This window comes from Apteryx mantelli, chromosome 18 (genome assembly GCF_036417845.1).
Source record: "Apteryx mantelli isolate bAptMan1 chromosome 18, bAptMan1.hap1, whole genome shotgun sequence".
Taxonomy (NCBI): Eukaryota; Metazoa; Chordata; class Aves; order Apterygiformes; family Apterygidae; genus Apteryx; species Apteryx mantelli.
This window is the reverse complement of record NC_089995.1, coordinates 10471407-10491983: the sequence shown is the minus strand read 5'-3', so window position 1 is coordinate 10491983 and position 20577 is coordinate 10471407. Positions and strand designations below refer to the sequence as shown.

The window sequence follows — 20577 nt, the reverse complement described above, 5'->3', positions numbered from 1 at the left end:
AAAATCATTTTAAAGTTACAGAATGGACAAGGAGAAAAGGGTGAGAGAGAACTACCAAAATTTTCAGATTAAGATACTGTATGAGAGATAGAAAGCTAATTGTTTTAGAACACATCACAGTCAGAAATCATTAGAGGAAAATAAAGTCAGTGTTAGAACATTTTAGCTGCATCTTCTGCAAACACTGCTAAAAGTTTAAAATGGCAAGATGCAGTTTCACTGCACAGCAGGCTGCAGCAACACAGCTCATGCAAGTAGCTCACACAGTTCCCCTCCTGATGTGCTTATGAAATTATCTGCGAAAGCATAACACATCAGAGCTTCCAAAAAAAGGTCATTCCACAAGCAGTTCAACTGGCACGATACACTGTCATCATGTCACCTTCCCTAGGGAAAGGCAACTTCGCTGTGAAACCAGAGTGCAGAAATTGGCAGCAGGGAGTGAGAGTGCACTACCCAAACTGCTAGGCCTGTAGGAGAGCATCTCAAGCACAAAGTGTCCCCCCCCCCCCCCCCCAAAGTCCCCAAATCCCAAGCACAAGATAAGCTGGGAAGGCTGCCTCACTAACTAATTACATTACACTTTTTTCTCAGTTGAACTGATTAGGTATCACCCATGATGCATAAGGGATTTTAGTTAGGAATGAGTTGATAGTGTGACTGGACCCTGAGGGACAGTGAAAGTATCTACAAAATGACAAGACCTGAGCAACCCCTGTGATATAGGTAAAATTGCTGCCTACTACAAAGTCATCATCTCTGCTGAATTCAGTAGAGGCAAAAATTTTATTTGCAAAGCTCTTAAATATTGTACAGTTCTAATCCTCGAGGCAAGCCTAACAAGTCAGAGAAAGAACAGTTGTTTTGTTCAACAGTCTGCTAGTGGTAAAGATAAGAAATACAGAGTCTTTGTGTTTCAGAGAGTGGTTTCACACACATACACTGAGCACTAGCACAATTCCCAGAAGCGCATCTGATATGCTGAGTAAAATCACGAGGATTTTTAACTATGGATACAGCAACAGGGAACATACTCTTTTTAGTTTTCAGTTTATTTTACAGCAATACTCTCTGTTGCAGCTGGATGATGAGGTTAAATAGAAAAAAAACCCTATGCATCTCTAGCTCTTGAACGGTGCAAAATTGACATTAGAAGTGGCGATCCAGTTACTAGTAATGATGGCTCCACAAAAGATCAAAGGTGGAATTTACAAATATTACCTGAAAACAGGAAATAAGATGACTCCAAAAGTTCTGGTTGGTGCCCTAAGTGAATATTAAAAACTACATGGAATTAGAGACAGCTACATAGAGACACTTTGATCAAAAGCAAAAATTAACTAGAGTCAGAGAGAAGAAATTTTAATTCTGAAGAGGTCTGAAAGCACTATATATCTCAAAAAAAAAAAAAAAGAAGTGAGTTTTTAAAGAACTCTGGAGTTGTTTTAACATTTATTTATCAAGCTCTTTATTAATTTGCCAACTTATTTGGCACTTTAAAATACCTCCCAGAAACCACAGTCAATGTAACAAGTAATACAGAAAGTAAGAGACTTCATACACTCCAAAACATATCACCAATTCGTTTCTGTTTATGCTGTTAACACAGCATTAGAATTTGCAGGCAAAGGGAAAAGATAGGCTGTGTGTAAGAATACACACATACATAATCCTTTTCAAGTTCATTAGAGACTTAAAGCTACTAAAATATCTGTAAGACTTACAAAGGAAAATATCATATGTTTTTCGCATCACTGCCATTGTTCTTTGGATGCCGTAATGTCAGATTTTTGTTGTTGTTGGCACTACGTTCCAAACAAAGTGTTTATATCAAACTTGGACTGCTAAAACATTAAAGGGTTTCAATGGGAAAGAGACAGGTCTTTCAGCTAGAGTAGCGATTTCGATCTACATTATCTCTTCCAAATAGCCGCTATCACAGTCACGTCTCCTCAACAGGAGTTCAAATGCAACAGTTGAGGAAGTCGCACATTGAAGACAGCCAGAAGATGCTTCTTGGTTGCTATTGTGGATGCTGCTTGTTTTCTCCAAACAGATTACTTTTCATCTGCAACGCTTTAACTCATTAGCTTTCTAACTTAAGAGTCAGTCTTGCTCACTACCATTTTAGGAATCCAACTACTACACTGTAACACTCTTTGGTTGACAGCTGTGTTGGAACAACTATATTCTTCTCTTTTGAGCAGGGAGGATATTTCTCTGTGCAATTTTTTTGGCTGTGTAGGAATGCTTTTGTCTTCCCTGGTCCCTAGGGACAAGGGAAAAAAGATTTAGATTAACTCCCTTCCTCCAGCATTAGCATTGTAGAAAAATATTGTTATTGGAAGTGGACATCATCAGAGCCATGGCAGCCAGGCCTGGAAATCATGCACATCCTTTACTTTTTTGGTGAGAAAGTCTTTCTAAATACAAAAGCACATCTAGGTTAATTTTCAGTGGCCTATCTTCCACGATGACATAAAACCAGAAACAGAAGGATTATTACTCAGGAATCAGAACCATCTTCTAGAGTTTGTCTAACTTTTATTTTCTTCATATGAGTTGGTCTGGAAGTCTCTTACCATCATGAAAAAAGAGAATTGGTTTAATGCTTATGAAAATAGGATTAATTTTCACAATAATCATTTTCTGCATCCAGCACTGACTAAAACTAAATTCAGATCTTATCTGCTTTAACTTAGAGGATAAAGCAAGCAAGGTATTGGTACTAATAGAAGCAAAGAGGAATTAAAATAGTTTTAAACTGAGTTCTTATCTCAAATTAAGCTAGTTATAAGTGGTTTTGGAAAATACAGACAGTTAAAGACACTTGCCATATGTTACTCACACGTTAAAGTTAAATTGATTAAAAAAAGGTAACACATTTACACATGAAGCATGTCTATTCAGTACACATATACTATGATGAACACTTCTGCTCATCCAAAAATCTTTGTATAAAGTAGTAGCTAAAGCTTATTAGAAAAAACAAATTAGTTTAGAATATAATTTTGAAGTTAGTCTTGACAATATCTCACAGAATTATAAACACCTAACACAAAGTAACTCATTCTAATGAAACAGCACTGTTTTCCAAATTCTTGAATTAATGCAGTTATTTCATAGCCTGCAGAAGCACAGTTAACTGCAATGATGTTTATATCTCAGTCCAGAATTTATAATAATTTTTGCAAGATCTGTATATTGATCACATCTCGAGGATCAACAGAAAAGCATTTCTGAATACAAACAATAGCAGGCAAGAAATTCTCGTGAAACAGAGAAAGGCAACTTTCTTGGAGGGCAAAGAAAGGGGGAATATGGATGGTAGAGAGGCCATTGTAAACAACTTACGGAAAACAACAATTACTTCGTACCAGGTAATGTGCCTGAAGCTCTGCGGAAACTTTCAGCCTAAACTTGTAAAAGTCATAGACATGATTCCAGTCTACCACAGCCCAGATGCCATCTAAAGTGTTTTGTCTGTAGATGCCCACTGTTCTGAGCAGAAAAGTGACAGACTGGTTGGACTAAAATTTTTGGTTGTACCTAGTTTATCAATGGGATAAATACACATTATATTAATGTTTAAAGGTAATAACATGAGTACCATTGAGAACTAGAGGCATTATAAACTAGCTAAAAATAGTAATTTGAATTCCTAGCTTAGTCAGCTTGGCAGAGACAGCTGTGTTCATTGTAACCTCTAATTAGTTTGCATATTATAAGAGTTCCAAAGGTTGTTTCCCTCAGAAACCTACTAAATTAGCCTTCACAGCACAATACTGTTACCATATCAAATGCAACAGCAACAGATTATTCAGATTTTAGAGACTTACCACTGTTTTTTCTGTAATGTTTAATTTATATAGACATATATTCTTATTTGGTAAGGTAAAGGCAATATCCTGTCTATCTGGAGCATTCAGAAGAGCCTGCCTTGAAAGGAAAAGGTCCAGTTCATAGCTGCTTGCTTATGAACATGTACTCCTTGTTCAGAGCTCTGAACTCTAGTTTCAGCAATCGGTGCACAAAAGCGTGTCAGTAGCGCCCGTATCTATTTAGCAGCAATGGCATGATACAGACCTGAACACGCTTCTCAAACATAACACACCAGAACTGTCATGAAAGTTTTTGTGAGCCCTCTGTGTTTCAGAAAGAAGACCTGGAGGCTGATATTTTGGAGCTGTTTTTGTTCACATGATGGAAGAAATGTTTTAGAAATCACAGTTACAGTGTTGTATGTACAGTTTGGCCAAAAAGTAACTTGTCCATTTAGCCCAAGTTTCTGCTAGATAATTTTCTGAATACATTGCACCCCCAGGGTGAGATTTTCAAAATGCTGATTATCCCACCACAGACAACAGTCAAAATATCATTGAATTTAGTTGGTAGAAGTAGTGACAGACCAATGCTGAGCATACTTAAAAATGAATTAATGGTAAGGTTGTCAAAGATTTTAATTTTAAAGCATTGGTGCCTCTACAAGTACCAGATTCTTACTCTGCAGAAACAGGTAGATAAGTAATGAAGACACGTGTGCATTATCACAGTGAGTTTAGAATTAGCATTCAAAAATAAAGTCATATTTAAGCCACCAAGTTTTTGGTTTAAATTCATCATTTCAGTTATTTTACTAGTATTTTTATAAACAGGAAAGTTAAGAGTGACTTCTTAAAACATATTTCTATTCATGAAGACTTGTTTTTAAATCTACTTTTTCTAGAGAAAACTATAAAAAAACAACCATAACACAAAAATCGGCATTAAGCCTTTAAAAGAACAAGCTAGGCAATACCAGTAAATGTTAAACATGAAAAAGAAAGGATCCAATCCTCATTTAAGTAAGGCCTTTTCAATACTTCAAAACATTAAGGAATTGCAGTCAGTGTTTAAAGCAAAATTACTTCTCTCACAGCAAAGGGGTGTCACTTCTCATAAATGATTTGGTACTCCAATACTCTAAAAGCTAAGTAAAACTTTCTAATTAATTTGCAGAAGTTAATTGGATAAAGTCTTGCCATGACTAGATGCAGCACACATTCTGACCATGTTGATATTATTTTTGTATTTAGAATACTATGGAACAGGCCCGATTTCCAGCTTTCTACTAATTCCATCAAGATTCTCAAAATTATGAGCTCGCATGCAGAGGAAGTACTAGAACATACAAGAAAGGAAGTGGCAGGGATTGTTAAATAGGAAGCTGTGAACTCCACATCACCTATTAAAAAAATACACCTAGATCTTATTTAGTGGTAAACATCATTTCCTTGAAGATGTTTGCACCGTAACGTGGTTTTACTGGCTATGTTGAGATGCAATTTTTAAGCTAACAGTGTTACTAGAATTTGCTTAGTATCAAGAAACATACTGTTCTTTCAAAATTACGAACCACTTGTTACAAAACGTACCAACTCCGTAATGTAAGTGGGTTTCCCTCCTGTACTCTGTTTCTTCCCTACAGATCAGGGTCTAAGAATTCCAGACAACACCCACAGCAAGTCCTAATCTATGCTATAAGAATGCTTCACTGCAAACTCCGTCAGACATTAGTAAGAACAAAGGCAATGGAACTAAAGATTCATTCTGCCAAAATATACTCATCATACTATTAGCAAAAGCTTTGTACCATTTCTAGCATATTGAGATTCAAGTTTAAAGAGAACGTGCAATTAACAGGACAGCACAAAGCATGTTCATGCCTCTGCATGCAGTGAAAAGCCAAACAGCTTTGCTGCTACAACATAACCAGCAGGTAGTCATGCTTTTGGCAGTTACGCCTTTCAGCATACTCCCCCAAACTGTATTTACAAGCTTTAAGTAGCTGTAAATGGTTAACAACTATTCACAGAAAGAAGTTAAGAGTATCCATTCTTAAATTAATTTTAACAAAGATTTTTGCACTAAAATTTGAAGAAACCAACTGGATTACCAATTTCGATGAACAGCTGCTTTTAGTCAAGATCCATTTAACATTTCTGTTGCTGTTATAATCATAGATGCCCACTTCACAGTACTTACTCAAATTTGGAAAGGAAAATTTCAGTGATGATTAAAAGCATACTGAAATCACTGAATGGTGCAACCTACAGGTTGCCAAGCTACTGCAATGCACACACAAACCTGCTGAGAACAAACAGTACTGTTGAAAACAGATGTTAGATAAAGCAGAATTAGGATACTCCTGTTTTCTCACATGATTGTCTAATATGTGTTTAAGTAACCAAACTAAGTTAAGCCAGTTTAATATTAAAGTTTACAGTTTCTAAACCTGAGATGACCAGCTCACTACCTGTGGATGAAATATGGTTCTTGGATAAGTCAAACACTGATGCCATTTCTTCATTTCTGCTATCCCACATAGCTTCCACATTTCTTTACCTGACTATAAGAATGTCGGGTCATATAAGGGCTGCAGGTTACATGACAAGTGCACAAGCATGTTGGTTGATGACAGGGACAGAACAGACTGTACAGCCTTCACATGGCCCCAGGACAGAAAGGTTGGGCACCACTGTTCTACAAGGAGGTTTAACAGAAGATGTTGCACTTGAAGCTGAATGTTTACACAGCTACTTCCAGAGTATTAAGCTGTTCTGAGAAAAAAATCAATACTTTTTTTGAAAGAGAATATTAACCCTTGAATCCTGATCACAGATGTAACATGGAACCTTAGAAAAACAAATCTACTGAATTGACAGTTACAATAGCTACATTTGAATTAGGTTTCAGAGTACTTTGCTTTACTAGCTGTCCTTCACACACAAACCACAAAGCATATTAAGTCTTTAGGCATAGCGGAAATAGTACTGCTTCTTAGTTCTCATAAGTATTGTTTCTGGTGTTTTAGCAATTAGTTTTCATATAGAAAAGGTGAATAAAAGTATGTCTTCAGAACAGACAGTGTGTAAGAATATCTATCTATGGCCAGCAGGCCCAAGAAGTTCATGCGGGATGATACAACTCTTCCATTAACACAAAAACAAGCCATATCCTTAATGCTAAAGTTTATTCTATATTTTATTACTTCTCCAAGTTGTAAAGCAATACTTTAAGACACTGACAGAACAAATGCTGTGTTACTGGAGATTACTTTAATTGTCAGAGCACTGTGAGAGAGCTTTCACCTTCAGTTGTGAGGGTTGTCATCTCCCCATCTGAAAGCAACTGAGAGTTTAAAAAGCAAAAAATGCCGAGTTAAACAGGCACATTATATAGTAAAGACGACCTTTCACAGGAATCCCAACACAGGAAGAATTAGCACTCTGCACTCCAGTATGTGAAAAAGACTATAAAACTAGACAAGCTGGGCCTTGAAAGGACTGTTTAATCTTCCCTGTGCTAACAAAACAAGGTTGTGAGTGAAAGCAAGTTGCATGGGCCAGACTAGATAAACATTTTGCCACTTCATGCATCTACTAATACTGCAGGTCTAAATAATTCACTCAGAGAACACCAATCCATTCAGCAAAGCCAAGAAACTATGATAACTTCCATCTCTGTAATTGCAGCATCCTCTCTGGAAATGCAAAACTCCTATTACTTCCTATACTCCTCTTTTACAGCCCAGACCACACTGCTATACCTAGTTCACCACACCCTATAGCTCCACTAGGCTCTTGCTCATAATGTTCCACTTCCTGTCAGCCGTAGCCAGTCATCAGTCTTGACTAAACATGTTTTATAATTTGGTGGCTATCTCAAACCCCCATTTCCAGTCTTAGCATGTGTCTGGATCTCTTACAGAAAAAGTAATGCAATAATTTCCAAACATCTTTAAAAAACTCACCCTACCATGTCCTCTTCTACCCCTCTCCCCCAGGAGACCGTTATGCTAAGGGCTCCTGAGCACTGATCCACAAACGAAGGTTAGCAGCTATTAGGTCACACACAAGTGCTTGCTATTACATAAACAGTGCTGATGGCAAGGCATTTTACTAGAAGACTGGATTATTTTTCTCTAGGCATTTAAAGTCAGAATTTCATGTGCAGAAAGATACTTTTATATGGAGAAAACACTTTTAGGGAAGACTTTAGTATAAGAAACCTTAACGAGCTTTTGCTGTTTTCTTAAAATTCTGATGCACACATGATTATATGAAAATAATAAAATAGCCTTCATAAATGTTTGAGTGTTTCCTCCTAACTAGGTAGCAATATTAACTTATTTAACTACTCTTAAAAGAAACTAAGCACCTAACAGTTTAACCACCCAAGAATCCCAATTTCACATAGTAGAGAATTTAGCAGACATAATAGCAAATAATAAGGAATTTCCTGCTGTCAGTCACAGAAAACTGGACTGTACACTGGATTGTATAATAATGCAATCACATAAAGCTTAGCACAATGGCCTCAACTCCTAACTGAGGCTCTGAATGATAAGCTTTACACAAATTATGTTTGGTTTGGTCATTAATTTCTTGTTAGTAATTTCCATAAAGTCCTTCTGCTCTGCTGCTTCTTGACAAGCTTTAAAAAGACTGCTGTAAGATTAGACCTCTCCACTAACGCTCTCTAATAAATGCAGCAACTTAGCAGCTGTAAAGATTTTGCATATTTTCAACCTCCTGTTCCAATCTTTCAGCACTACTGAAAACAGGACCTGTTTTGATGGACATAGAGACCAAACCAGTTGCAGAACTCAGGGGTACCCACTGAGCACTGCCCGCTATCGAGCACACCTCCAGCGAGACAGCAGGCTGCCTCCTGACTTTGAACCTCAGGCTGTTCAGAATCTCACTTTCCCCAAGTCATGTAACCACCCACTCGGGCCTCTGCTGGCCTCATGAGCCAGAGACTAACTACCACAAACTCTTTCATAGTTTAGCTGTCTGTTAACAGGTGTAGATATGTTATTAGAGTGATTATTGTAGAATGCCTGAAGGCAATTGCTGTCTAAAGGGAAAATATTAATGAGCATCTATCTTTTGTTCCGACAATTTCTCTTTTAATATTGCTCACTGGCAAAAAAACTTAAAAATCCCAAAACCCACTAAACCCTATTTTGAATCAGTACACTACAATTTAGTCAGCGCTAATGTTGTAATATGAGAGGATAAAAAGGATGGGTTTGTTGGTTCAGAGCACATTTTGTCCTTCGGATATTTGCTATGCTAGTTTTGAAACAGTACAAAGGCAGTTCTGCTCTGGTCATGAAACACTTCAGGCCAATTCTGAGAAGATATCAATACTGCGAATGAAAACATCATGCTAGTTAAATCAAGATTCTCTTTTATGTTTAGTCTGTCACACTACAGACACTGTTAGGCACTTCATAGTTCTAGGCAGGCAAACTGCAATTTAATGTGAAAATTCTCCTTTGTCAGAAGTTTATGAAAAAATGCCATTATTGCTTTCCAACTTAATTAAATTATAAAGGGAATAAAGAAGAACGTTTTCTAGGCTTGAGTAGCTGTCCACTCCCCCCAACCTTGCTGGTTGAAATTCTCACCATTTTTCTTCCATTTCCAGAAATATTCAGAGAATTTCTAAAATGTGTGAGTGTGTGTATGTATATATGTATTTGTCTGTTTAATGAGCTACATAGTATTTTTCCAGTCCTTGCTCCAACCACCAACACTCCCCTCTTTCCAAAATAATTTCCTCTTCTAATCCTCTTGCTTGTGTGAGAGTTCTCTCTTTCCAGTGGCCCACATCTTATAGTCATCTATCCCTGCGCAAAGTAGAAGGAGACTGTAAAATTCTAAACAAGAATGGCAGAGTCTGTACTTCAAACAGCTTCAGTGTCCTACTTCAAACAGCTGCAATGACTGTACAGAAGGCAGTGGAAAAAAATAGGCCCTAGGCAGTACTGTATAATGGAATCAAGATCTTCTGAACTAATATGGGTTATTTTTCCTGTCAGAAAAAGGAACTAAACTCTTCCTTAGTTAAAGATGCATTTTTAAAATAGAGTTCTCATTTTACTTCCTGTGATCACACTGAAAGGTCACACTGTTTATGCTACTATAACCTGTTACTGTGGGATTAGAAATGATATAAACAAGCAATTCTCATTCAAATGCACACAAGGGAAGAAGGTTATGAGAACATTCCTCTTCATGTGTAGACCACTTGTTCTTGTTCCAAATAAATATAAAGAATCTGAGAAACAGAGTGTCTTTTGTAGAATCGCTCACAGCATCAAGTGCTTGATGAAACAAGCACTTCACAGAAGAAACATAAAATTCTGGGAACTTGAGATACAAGAAGAAGCACCTGAAAGATCACAAACAGAACAGCTACTCTAAGCTCAAAATACTACTGGTTAGCAGCATTTTCAACAAGCAGTGATTTTGTTACAAAAACTATAATAAACTTTCTGACCAGAGAAGTCAGTTTCCCCTCTGCCTCCAGCTAGATCTGCACAGCTCCGCACCGTCTATATGCATATAATTGCATATACAGGCAGAATGCAAAACTTGCTGTATTATTGCATTATTTCTACTTATGTAGAAGCTGTTTTAACATTCTTCTAAGTACAAGGAAAAAGGCTATGCTGCACAATTCAAATCTGATTGAATGAACAGTGAGAGAGAAGTGAAGTTGGTGAGAGAAGTGAATCTTCCCTGTCATTGATCACAACACCGGCAGCGCTGAGGGGCTCTTTTTGGCTTGTTACCTATGCGTTCCCAAAGCATCCACCACAACCAAGAGCTAGAACTACAGTTTCAGTTGGTAGAAGCAGCAGTTTCATATGCAGAAGTAAAACATGGTTACTGCCATGAAAAAGGAGTAGACTCTTAAAAGTATGCTTCTTCCTATTCTTTCCACTACATTACATTGCAGCGAAAAAAAAAAAAAAATACTTTAAGGTCTGTATCCTAACACAGAAGGAAACAAGATATCTGATTCAGAAAGTAGAAATCCAGTTTCAGGTTCCAAGAATGACAACCAGGCCTCTGAAATAGGCCTTTAATGTAGGTATCAGTATGCTACTGCAGTAAATCTAAAATACATCTCCATGGGATTTAATGCTGGATTCAGTGAAAAGTTTTTCATCTTTCACTTTCTTTCACAAAAGATTTGCCCAGCCAAAAAGCAGGATTGTCCAATTATTTTCCACAGGTTAACATGTCAGCAACAAATTAAGCTATATGCTTAATATGAGTGAAACAGAGAAAAGTCTCCTGCTTAAAAATAGTATAATTTATCATACCAACAAGGACAAGGTAAGACGCAGCTAGAGAGTATAAGTTAGAAACAAAAGCCACCAGAAAGAAAAATTCACAACTTGGGAGCACACAACACGTATATATATATATATATATATATATGAAACATAAGTTATATACACATACACAGACATACGCAGAGTTCATGTCCTAGGAGAAACTGTTGTGCGAAGTGAAAGCATATGGAACAGAACCTACAGAATTAGAAATAAGAAAAAAAAAAGCATTTGAAACCTTTCAAAAGTTTTATATTACCCTGTCTCGCTCTCCTTCTCAACATGGACATCAAATTTTTCATTGCTGTCCCATGAACCTTTTCTCTTAAATGTTAGAAAACACAGAAACAATTTGAAATTAGATCAGCTATCACCATTAACAGAATCACATGAATTTCCAAGAACCACTTTTATCACTTTTTCTTAGTATATTATGACAGGCAAGCTGTTAAGTCTTAGCTGTGTTTTGTGTGGGTGAGAGAAAAAGCACATCTAAATTCACAGTATTTGGTAGAAAATGAATTGGCATCTGTACTACATGATCTACAAAGTGAACACATAAAGGCATTTTGATGCTGTATCATAATGCCTCTCCCAGCCAAACCAGCAAGGGCATGTCTACTGGCACCAGACAGATAAACAAAAAATGTTTCTTGTGCAAAACAGAATGAGACAAGCTGACCAATGACTAAAAAAATCTCAATTGTAAGTGCTGTAAACATCAAAGCTTACAGACCAGATCAAGTTTAAAATACTACTTAAGAACATAATAAAGAATCTATTTTACATTTCATTTTCATAAACTCACTTCTTTTAGGAAAAAATACACGCACTTATTGTTTACTAAGACTGCTTTCCTCTGACAGACAGTGATTCAGTATATACTTTTATAGAGGTGCAGATACAAACATTGTAATCTAATATTTTTAAAATAACAAAGCTTTAGATTGCTATAATTCTGTGAAACATCTGAACACTGACAGCATTCCAAATTAGCATTGTGGAGATGATACAAAACCTTAGGCAATCCTCCAATGTTTGCCTTATTATCTCAGTTTATACTAATCTTTTTCCAAATCAGTATTCCAGAAACTAATAGAATTAAGTAAGGTCTAATGAGAAATCCTACACTCAGGAACACTTTGATAACCCGCTCCAGCTAAGGGTTTTGGTTTTTTTGTTACTTAGATTCAATTTTCAAATTTCTTATCAATCTTGTCTTCAATAAGTCTCCTACTCAACTTGCATTTTGAAAAACTTTCACTCTATGCAGAGATCTTATCCTTCCCTTTGCTGGACAACAGGCCTCTGTCGCAGGAGAAAATCCTCATAGATGCTGTATGCCTGTAACATTAGAGCAGCTCAGCCTTCTGACACACAGTGCTAACCTAATTTACAGGTACTAGCCCCTCCAAACCATATGACCCCCCCCCCCAAACTACTTAACATATTATTGATAATAGAATACTAATACAGTATGTGTATTTTCAATTCTTTCCTTTCTGTGTAATAAAAGGGATGAAAGTAATTTTGCTTAAAAAAAAAAAAAGAAAAAAGTTCTCAAACACATTGACTAGCGGGACACACATTACTGAATACAATTATAATTTTGTATATGAGGAAATTGAAGAAAAAAATTAATTTATTTGGCCAAAGGAAAACAAATTCAGTGGCAAATCTGGTGACAAGAATGCCTCCCAATTCTCACATCCACCGGACTACAAGCTATAGCAAGAATTCAAGCTTTTACTCCATATACAGATTTTTTCTGTTTTGTCTGCAGGGTCTCCTTCCTTCTCCATTTTTCTTATAATTGAAGATGCCCAGTTTGACTCATACATGAATTCTGAATTTTAAGTAATCAGTTAGTAGTATCCCTTGTAATTTCAGATGTTGAATTATGCTAAATTCAAACTCCAAGTAGATTATGTCATGCTAGCGACACCGATCTAAAACCTGAGAACTGATGTCTTTATAAGAAGGCAGCAGTGATACCTCAGCATAAGTCACAGCCTCGAAAGTCCCAACTAAACAGAACCCTTGGGGAATGTCTAACTTAACCTACAAAGCCAAGCTAGTTCCATGTGCAAAGCAAGTCTTACAAGATTTCATTTTAATGTTTAGTTGCCTGTAGGATGAACTGTTAATTCAAACCTACCCAGAATATTAAAAAAAAAAAGAGAGAGAGAGAGAGAGAGAGAGAAAGTTGTTTTAGTTTCAAAAATACTTGGTTTACCACTAATGCAACACATTTTATTCTATACTTAGAGGGGCTATTTCTCTTTTTGAATTTATTATCACTTTGCGTGTGGCCAGCACTACTTCATAACTGTCAAGTTTTCTCTATAAACATCTTTCTTACAGCAAACAGAAAAAGAAAGAGGAATAAACTTGTGGAAGAACACATTAAAACCATCAAAACTTGCTGAAGGTATTCAGGAGCAGCTGTAGTACTGTCTGCATGTTGTATGGTTTCTAGATTTTAGCAAATGATACCTCCTTAACAGTAAGAGAACTCAGAAACACTGGGTTCTTTTTTAATATTTTACTTACAGGAATACTGTAACAGAAGATTTGGACCTAAATACTTAGTTAGATTAGACTTAGACTGGAGTCTGAAAGACAAGCGAAACTAAACAGCTCAGTAGCTTGATACGATGGGACTTGCACAATCTTACATTTGTCATCAGGAAACAGGGTTGGTCTGGAGATGACAAAGTTACTAGCGTAACTAGCCAATGCAACAGAGTGCCCTGAAACATTCACAACAGTACACGACATACTGGCATTTGTGATCAAAAGTAAAGTTTGGTTTTCACAGAGAGGATATAGAGTTCGCAAGCACAGAGACTTTGCTACTTATTCTGTCATTAGTTGGTCTCTCCCACAGCTGTATCAAGATTCAGTGGCTTTTGCACAGGAAAACATGGAATACCCTGAGCTGTATTGTAGGAAGAAACAGAATCCCTGCAACTAAACCAACTTTCCATATCCAGAGCCAATTAAAGTAAGCCCTGAATGAATCAACATAGCATGAGTTAAGAAGCGGCAAGGCATGCATGCAGAGACCTGCATTTTCAAGTAGCAAGAACTGGCAGAATCAGGCACAAAGATGCATTTATAATAAGTCCTGCTCACGCCACAATTTATTTGCTGCAAGAAAGTTTGCAGGTTTTTTTAGCACCAGAGCAAAAAAGTAACCCAAATGCTTATAGAGTACATGAAGTCTGAACTCTCAGAGAGGCTTATAAACCCAAAACACTAGGACTTCCTGTTCATTTACTTTAAATAATACAACATAGCCACACTATTACAAGTCTACAGGGCCAATCATTTTACAGTTTGTTACTTCAACATTAAAATCTATCAGCATATTCTATAAATATTTTTCCAGAGACAATGAGTATATAAAAAAGCTTTCCATGCCTTTTCCATCTTGACAGAGTGCAGGTAAACCAGACAAGACCTGCAGTTCCTTGCAAGTATACTGCTTTTCTTTGGAAGCCAATGCAACAGACAATGCCCCAAAATATTCACAATACTTTTCTACCTCCCCCCGAGTAATCTAATTTGAGTAAGATGACAAACTCATTAACCTTCATATTTTGTAGTAATTAAGTTTAGCCTAGAGAGGTTTGCAAAAAAGCAACATTCAAGTATTATTAATTCAAAATATCCTCAAAAGTTAACGAAAAAACTGATAACATTATAATATTCCTCTTACAGGCCTCAAACCAAATTCTAATTATACTTCAGTTTTCCAAAGCACATACAGCAGCGTAGTTCTGTTTTTAATATACTCATTTCCAGATACATTTGAAAATCTAGACCATACCCAGCTCTTTCATATTTTATCTCCTCGTCGCTGTAAAAAGTAGACCATGAGAGTGCATGTTTTTGTATAATTTTGCTATCTTCACCAGGAAAACTCTGTGTGAGTGTCCCTATAGAAATTTCTGTGAAAACCAACAACTTCAACTCTGCCTCCATCAATATTGTACTAGATCCCAAGCTGTATGGTAGATTAGTAAATATTTCTGAAGATACTTTCATGTTATAAGCACATTAAACTTAGTATCATTAGCTAAATTAGTATTCCTAAGGTCTACATATATAGTTTATACAAACACAAGAAGCAACTCCACCTGTATTTGAGGGATGTGTTTTTAAGATACTATCTCATTCTATCGTCATGTGTAAGCAGTTAGAAACCAAAACACCTCCAAAACTTTGAAAGACTTCTGTATACAGAATTACTACTAAAATCTGATACTGAATTCACTGTGAGCAAATGAGAATTGAATGACCCTTTGCTACTCTGGACAAGAATCCCTCCCCTTTATTCCTCCACTAACAGCAAGTCTAAACCGTACTTTTCTTAGCTTTGGGCTATTGCTTTTTGTTACAACATTTCCAGAGTGAATGCTTTTCATTCTTATTGATACTTCTAAAGATATTTATGCACTGCACATATCACTCACCTACCCTTAAGCATTTGTTTTCTAGATTGCATACCTTCAACACAGTATCCCATTGCAAAGTTCATATTTAATATGCAGCCCATTTTTCTTTAACTTGTTGCTTTACAGAAGAGGACTTAAATTTGATTGGATAGCTATTTTCACAATCTTTCATACTTAGAGTATGTCTCATTTTATTCATTATCTTCTAAATTTATTTCTCTACCATACAAGCACAGGCCAGATCCACATGGCTTTTTTGTGTATTGGGCCTCTGAACAAACTTTACATGGTCTCATGGCTCACGGTTCTTGTGGCAAGCAAACCTACAGGAAAATGAGGGAGGCTATTGGGTGTTTAAAGAAAAATAAGATTAATACTTTGAGAACTTCATCGGTGTTTACCCTGTTTTTGACCAGCTGTAGCTGAGAACCAAAATAGTTCCACTAAACATACAGTGCCCAAGACATGATTGTCACATGCTGACATACACAAATACTTAGAGAAGTTCTTCATTTTGAGATGTTTTTCTCTCTTTCCTGTGATTATTTATGCTTAAAAAAATCTTAAAATTTTATTGTCACAACTGTACTATTATCGTAGATGAACATAGCTTCCCCTTGTCCAAAAAAAGAAGCTTGGACACTTTTAACCCCTCAAAGTCACATGGCACCCAGACAAGCCTCCTTGTAGCCATCTCTCAAATTAGCTTCAGCTCCCTGTACATTGGTGTACATTTTGGGCATTTGGTAGCTACCTTTATAACACCTAGATACTGGAAGCTTGTGGTATGATTAATCTGGGGGAAGGCTTTTTTCAGAAATACAAGACTGCACCAATAACATACATTATTGCACTTATACGATTTTTCATGCAAAGACTGGTATTTGTAGGAAAACTGCAACATTAATGTTATACCCAAGACATCAAAAGCACAGGTTAAAATAACGTACATTGTTCTTTTAGATATAGGTGATATGTCAAATGTCAATGCCTGATACTTAAATGCAGGATGCAGAAAGCAACTGAATTACATGACACAGATGCACATACTTACTAACCAAACAACCTTTAAAGAATACCCAAGCCCACCTCTCATGCTTGTCAGTTCTTGGAAGCAAATCAAAAAATCACTCCAGTCTTTTTTGAATTGAATTTTAGCCCTCAATAAAATCTCACTCTGTGCTATAGTAAAGAGGAACAAAAATGTCACTGAATGGTAACCCCACATTGAAAATATGCCACAGTCCCTTATTCTTTATTAACCTTAGGACTCCTTATACATTTCACTTCTGTAATGAAACTGTGCCTGTAGAAATATAGCACCTCCATTACAGAGCTGTATTACTCAAAATCATTTCCTGAGCACTGAGCCTGCAACATACCAAATCGTCAAGAACAGTTTAGTAAAAGCATAACGTCATGTATGCACATGACTTTCAACTGATACAGAGTTAGCAAGCGCTGGAACTCTGCAGGAAATGATATACTCAAAAAATGGACCTTCTGAAAAGCATACTCAAAATATCATGCTTATTTTCCATCTCTAATTGCCGAACAACTGGAGACTGGAGATGTTCATCCTGCAAGGCACTGCTTTTAAAACTTGCATACCGTGATTCTGAAACTGAAGTTCATTTACTTCACTTGGACAAAACTCCACTTCTTTTTTTCAAATGCCTATTGCCAGAGAAATTCATAGTGAAAGGGAAGCAAAGCCTAACTCCTATATTACAAAATATGAACTTAAAACTCATTAGAATATTCAATATACCAGCCTAAGCATTCAAATAGATTTTACAGTAGTGCTACCCAATCTCACCAAACCATTCATGTTCTTCGTCTTCTCTTATACTTAATCTTGGATAAATGGTTGCACAAAGAACTTTTTTAAAGACAAAAGCCCTAATTTCTGTTGCTTGTATTTCTGAAGTTGTATTCAATTTGAAAATATTTTTACAAGCATTCATGCTTGCCACAGTTTTTTTAAAAACATCTGTCACTAAAATGCTGAAAACAGTGAATAAAATAATTTAATGGAATGTTATTACTATTAATAAAAAATAGTACCAGATGATTGTACAAATACTACTAACAAGCCACTTTAAAGAACAATCATATTATTAAAATGCCTGAAAAGCCAGGTACATGCAACGCTGCCCATCACCGTTTTTCAAAAAAAAAAAAAAAAAAACCTCTAAAAACCTAAAAACCAACCCCCCCCCCCAACAATACACAAGTTATACTCGGATTTACTCCCTTAAGGTTTGGAAGGGAGGAGTTTTAAAAGGTTACTGAGCAATTCTGGCCACGCTTAGCCCCAGCGGAACCTGGAACAAGAAGAGTGCGGTTGAGAGCCCACGCACAGGGAACTCTTCGCACACTCCCTCGGCAGAGAGGAGCAGTTGGAGCCCTCCTGCTCCGGGCGCGCGGAGGGCGCCGAGCCCCGCTCCGGCACCTGGCGCGGGGGGCAGCCCGCAGGGTCCCCGCGGCGGGGCGAGGGCCGAGGCGCGGTGGCGGCGGCCGGCGCCCCCCGCCCGCGCAAGCCTGGGGAAGGAGGCGGCGAGGGGCTTCGCTCCAGGGGAGCCGGGCGGGAGAGAGGCCCCCCCGGGGACCCTGCACAGAGGCAGCGGGCAGAGCCACCCCCGCGGCGGGGGCAGCGCCCGGGCGAAAGGGGAAGGAGGGCAAAGCGGAGCAGCCCGGCGAGCCCCCGGCAGGGAGGGAGGAGGGCGCGGGCTCCCTCCCGGGGAAGGGGCAGGCGGGCAGCAGCGCGCCCCCACGCCGGGCAGGAACGAGGCGGCGGCAGATAAACGGCAAGGGAAGAGCGCTCCCCCCGCGCCAGCCCCGCGGCCGCGGCGGAGCCGGGCCCGGCCGCTGCCCTCACCTGGTAGATGGCGGCCCAGCTGGCGGCCTGGTCGAGCCGGTGGAACTCCTTCTCGATCTCCATGGTGGGGACGCCGCGCCAGGCCTGGCCCCCCGCCGCCGCCGCCGCCGCCCGCTGCTCCGGCAGCTCCGGCTCCAGCTGCTGCCGAGGCCGCGGCTGCCTGCTCTGCATGTCACCCCTCCCTTCCCCGCCGGAACTACGCAGCCAGCCCCGGCGACGCGACGTCCGGGGCGGCCGCGGGCCTGCGGAGCGGCGCGGCCGAGGGGGCGCGCGGGGCGCGCGGCGCCAACGGTCACTGACGGTCGCTAACGGTCACTCGGGGCGGGAGCGCTCTGTGGTGTGGTGTGGTGTGGTGTGGTGTGGGGGGAGGGGAGGGGAGGGCTCCGGCCTCGCTCCCGCCTTCCCGGAGCGGGCAGGCGAGGCAGCGCCTTCCTGCCCCGGGGGCGGGCGGGGGGCCGCTTTCCCCTTGGCCCCCAGAGGCGACGGTGCGGCAGGGAGCCGCTGCTGGAGGCGGGCAAGGGGGGCCGAGTTCGCGGGCTGCCGCCTCTCCCTCAGCGCCCGCGCCGCGGCCCCCGCCGGGCCGCGCGGACAGGTAGGGCGGTCCCGGCAGGGGAAGGGCCGCGGGTGGCAGCGGGGTTGGGCGGGGAGCCCCGCTTTCGCTAGATGGCTGGATCTAGTTGGGGAAAAACAGCGCCGTTACTTTTAGCTCTTCTGGTCACAGGCTGGCGCCTTCTCGTTTCTGAGCCTTGAGGAAGCGCTTGAATCATGTTTTCAAGCTCTTCGTCTGCGGCAAGGGTGATGAGAAATTTAAAAAAAATTCTCGTGCAGTCATCTGATTCCAGAGGAAGGAACTGTAAGGAAAACACCAAATCTCGCAACAGGTGTTTGGTTGTACCAATCTGGTCTGGCAGCGCACAAAATGTGTGTGTATGTGCATGTGTTACTTCAAAGATGGGAGAAGACAACTGTATTCTTTCTCACTGCAGTCAGAAGATGAAGAATTTATTTTTCAGTCTTATGCAATCTGCAGAGTGAAAAGTTTTTGTCAGTTGTCCCGTACCCTTTCATCTAAAGGAATGCGTGATGCCAGAAATTCAGCATGGAGTTTGAGCACCTGTCCTCAGTTCTTCGATTTCTGTGTCTCTGAAATGCCCATTACTGTCCACGGAGCTATAGTCCTATCCCAGTAGGTAAACATTCACCACTGTATTTCACCCATTTAATAAAGCAACTTCAGATGAAGTTGTAGCCTAGATACCTAATATTAGAGAGACAACCTATTTCTTCCTGAGTTTCAAGATGTTCCAAACATATGGACACGGTTATCCAGTGTATAATGCTAGAGCACACTTTGTTTCCAAAGCCAGGAATTTTTCTTATGTCAGCCAATTTCTCTTTGTTGGATTAGTCATTCTCAGGTTTCTTGGAACATGCCATTTCTGAGGATTGGTGCTGGTTTTGCATACCTGGTATCTCTTAGTATGAGTACTGACCTGAAATGAGGCAGTGAGAATGGATTTGTAAAATCTGTCATTTTTCTTGAGTGAATTTGGTCATGAATGCCCAAGGCATGGTATGGACTGAAGAGAGCAGTGGCTCAGGAATGGTAGATATGTCAATGTCACTGAAGACAGAAGTATTTCATAGCTTAACAGCAGCCCTTGCGCCACGTAGCCATTGCTGCTAGAGAAAGCTCTTCCTAATCATTCTACCTTGCAGTCTTTGGAAGCGGCTCCATTTCACTGTTCAGCCCCAGAATGCCATGCCCTTAGAGCCTTGTTGTACTAGGCTACTTCGATGCTCTCTTGAGAAGAGAGTGCTAGTCAGAGATGTGAGATGAGGGACCTGAAATAGGAGAGAGGGTTAATTGCCCACAGTAAAGGCAAGCTGTGGAAAGTGTCTTCACAGGATAAAAGACTTAACCTAGGTAAGCAGTGAAACATTATTCTCTGGTCAGCTGCTGCATGTAGTATAGGGGCATTAGCAGATGGTATTAGAAAGATTTTTTGCCTTTCTTACCAAATGGGCATTCTCTCAACCTGATTTTTTGGAATTAG

At 39.4% G+C, this 20577-nt stretch overlaps 1 protein-coding gene and 1 long non-coding RNA gene across 8 annotated transcripts in view; one reads left to right on the top strand and one right to left on the bottom strand.

Moving 5' to 3' along the window:
- The window catches only part of PTPN1 (protein tyrosine phosphatase non-receptor type 1), a 46560-nt gene extending 27869 nt beyond the window's left edge, over positions 1 to 18691 (bottom strand). Inside the window, exon 1 of one of the 2 annotated variants that reach the window (XM_067307554.1) lies at positions 18521 to 18691. In XM_067307554.1, the coding sequence (XP_067163655.1) occupies positions 18521 to 18691 (171 nt within the window). Of the gene's footprint in view, positions 1 to 17250; positions 17271 to 18520 lie in introns of those variants that run through there. The other variant, XM_067307555.1, reaches the window with a different exon arrangement.
- A 39-nt stretch (positions 18692 to 18730) lies between these two features.
- Positions 18731 to 20577, top strand: part of LOC106486461 (uncharacterized) — a 34309-nt gene continuing 32462 nt past the window's right edge. The window contains exon 1 of one of the 6 annotated variants that reach the window (XR_010885983.1): positions 18731 to 18811. This is a non-coding gene — a long non-coding RNA (uncharacterized lncRNA). Of the gene's footprint in view, positions 18832 to 18917; positions 19113 to 19514; positions 19711 to 20577 lie in introns of those variants that run through there. The other 5 variants (XR_010885985.1, XR_010885984.1, XR_010885986.1 and 2 more) reach the window with 5 other exon arrangements.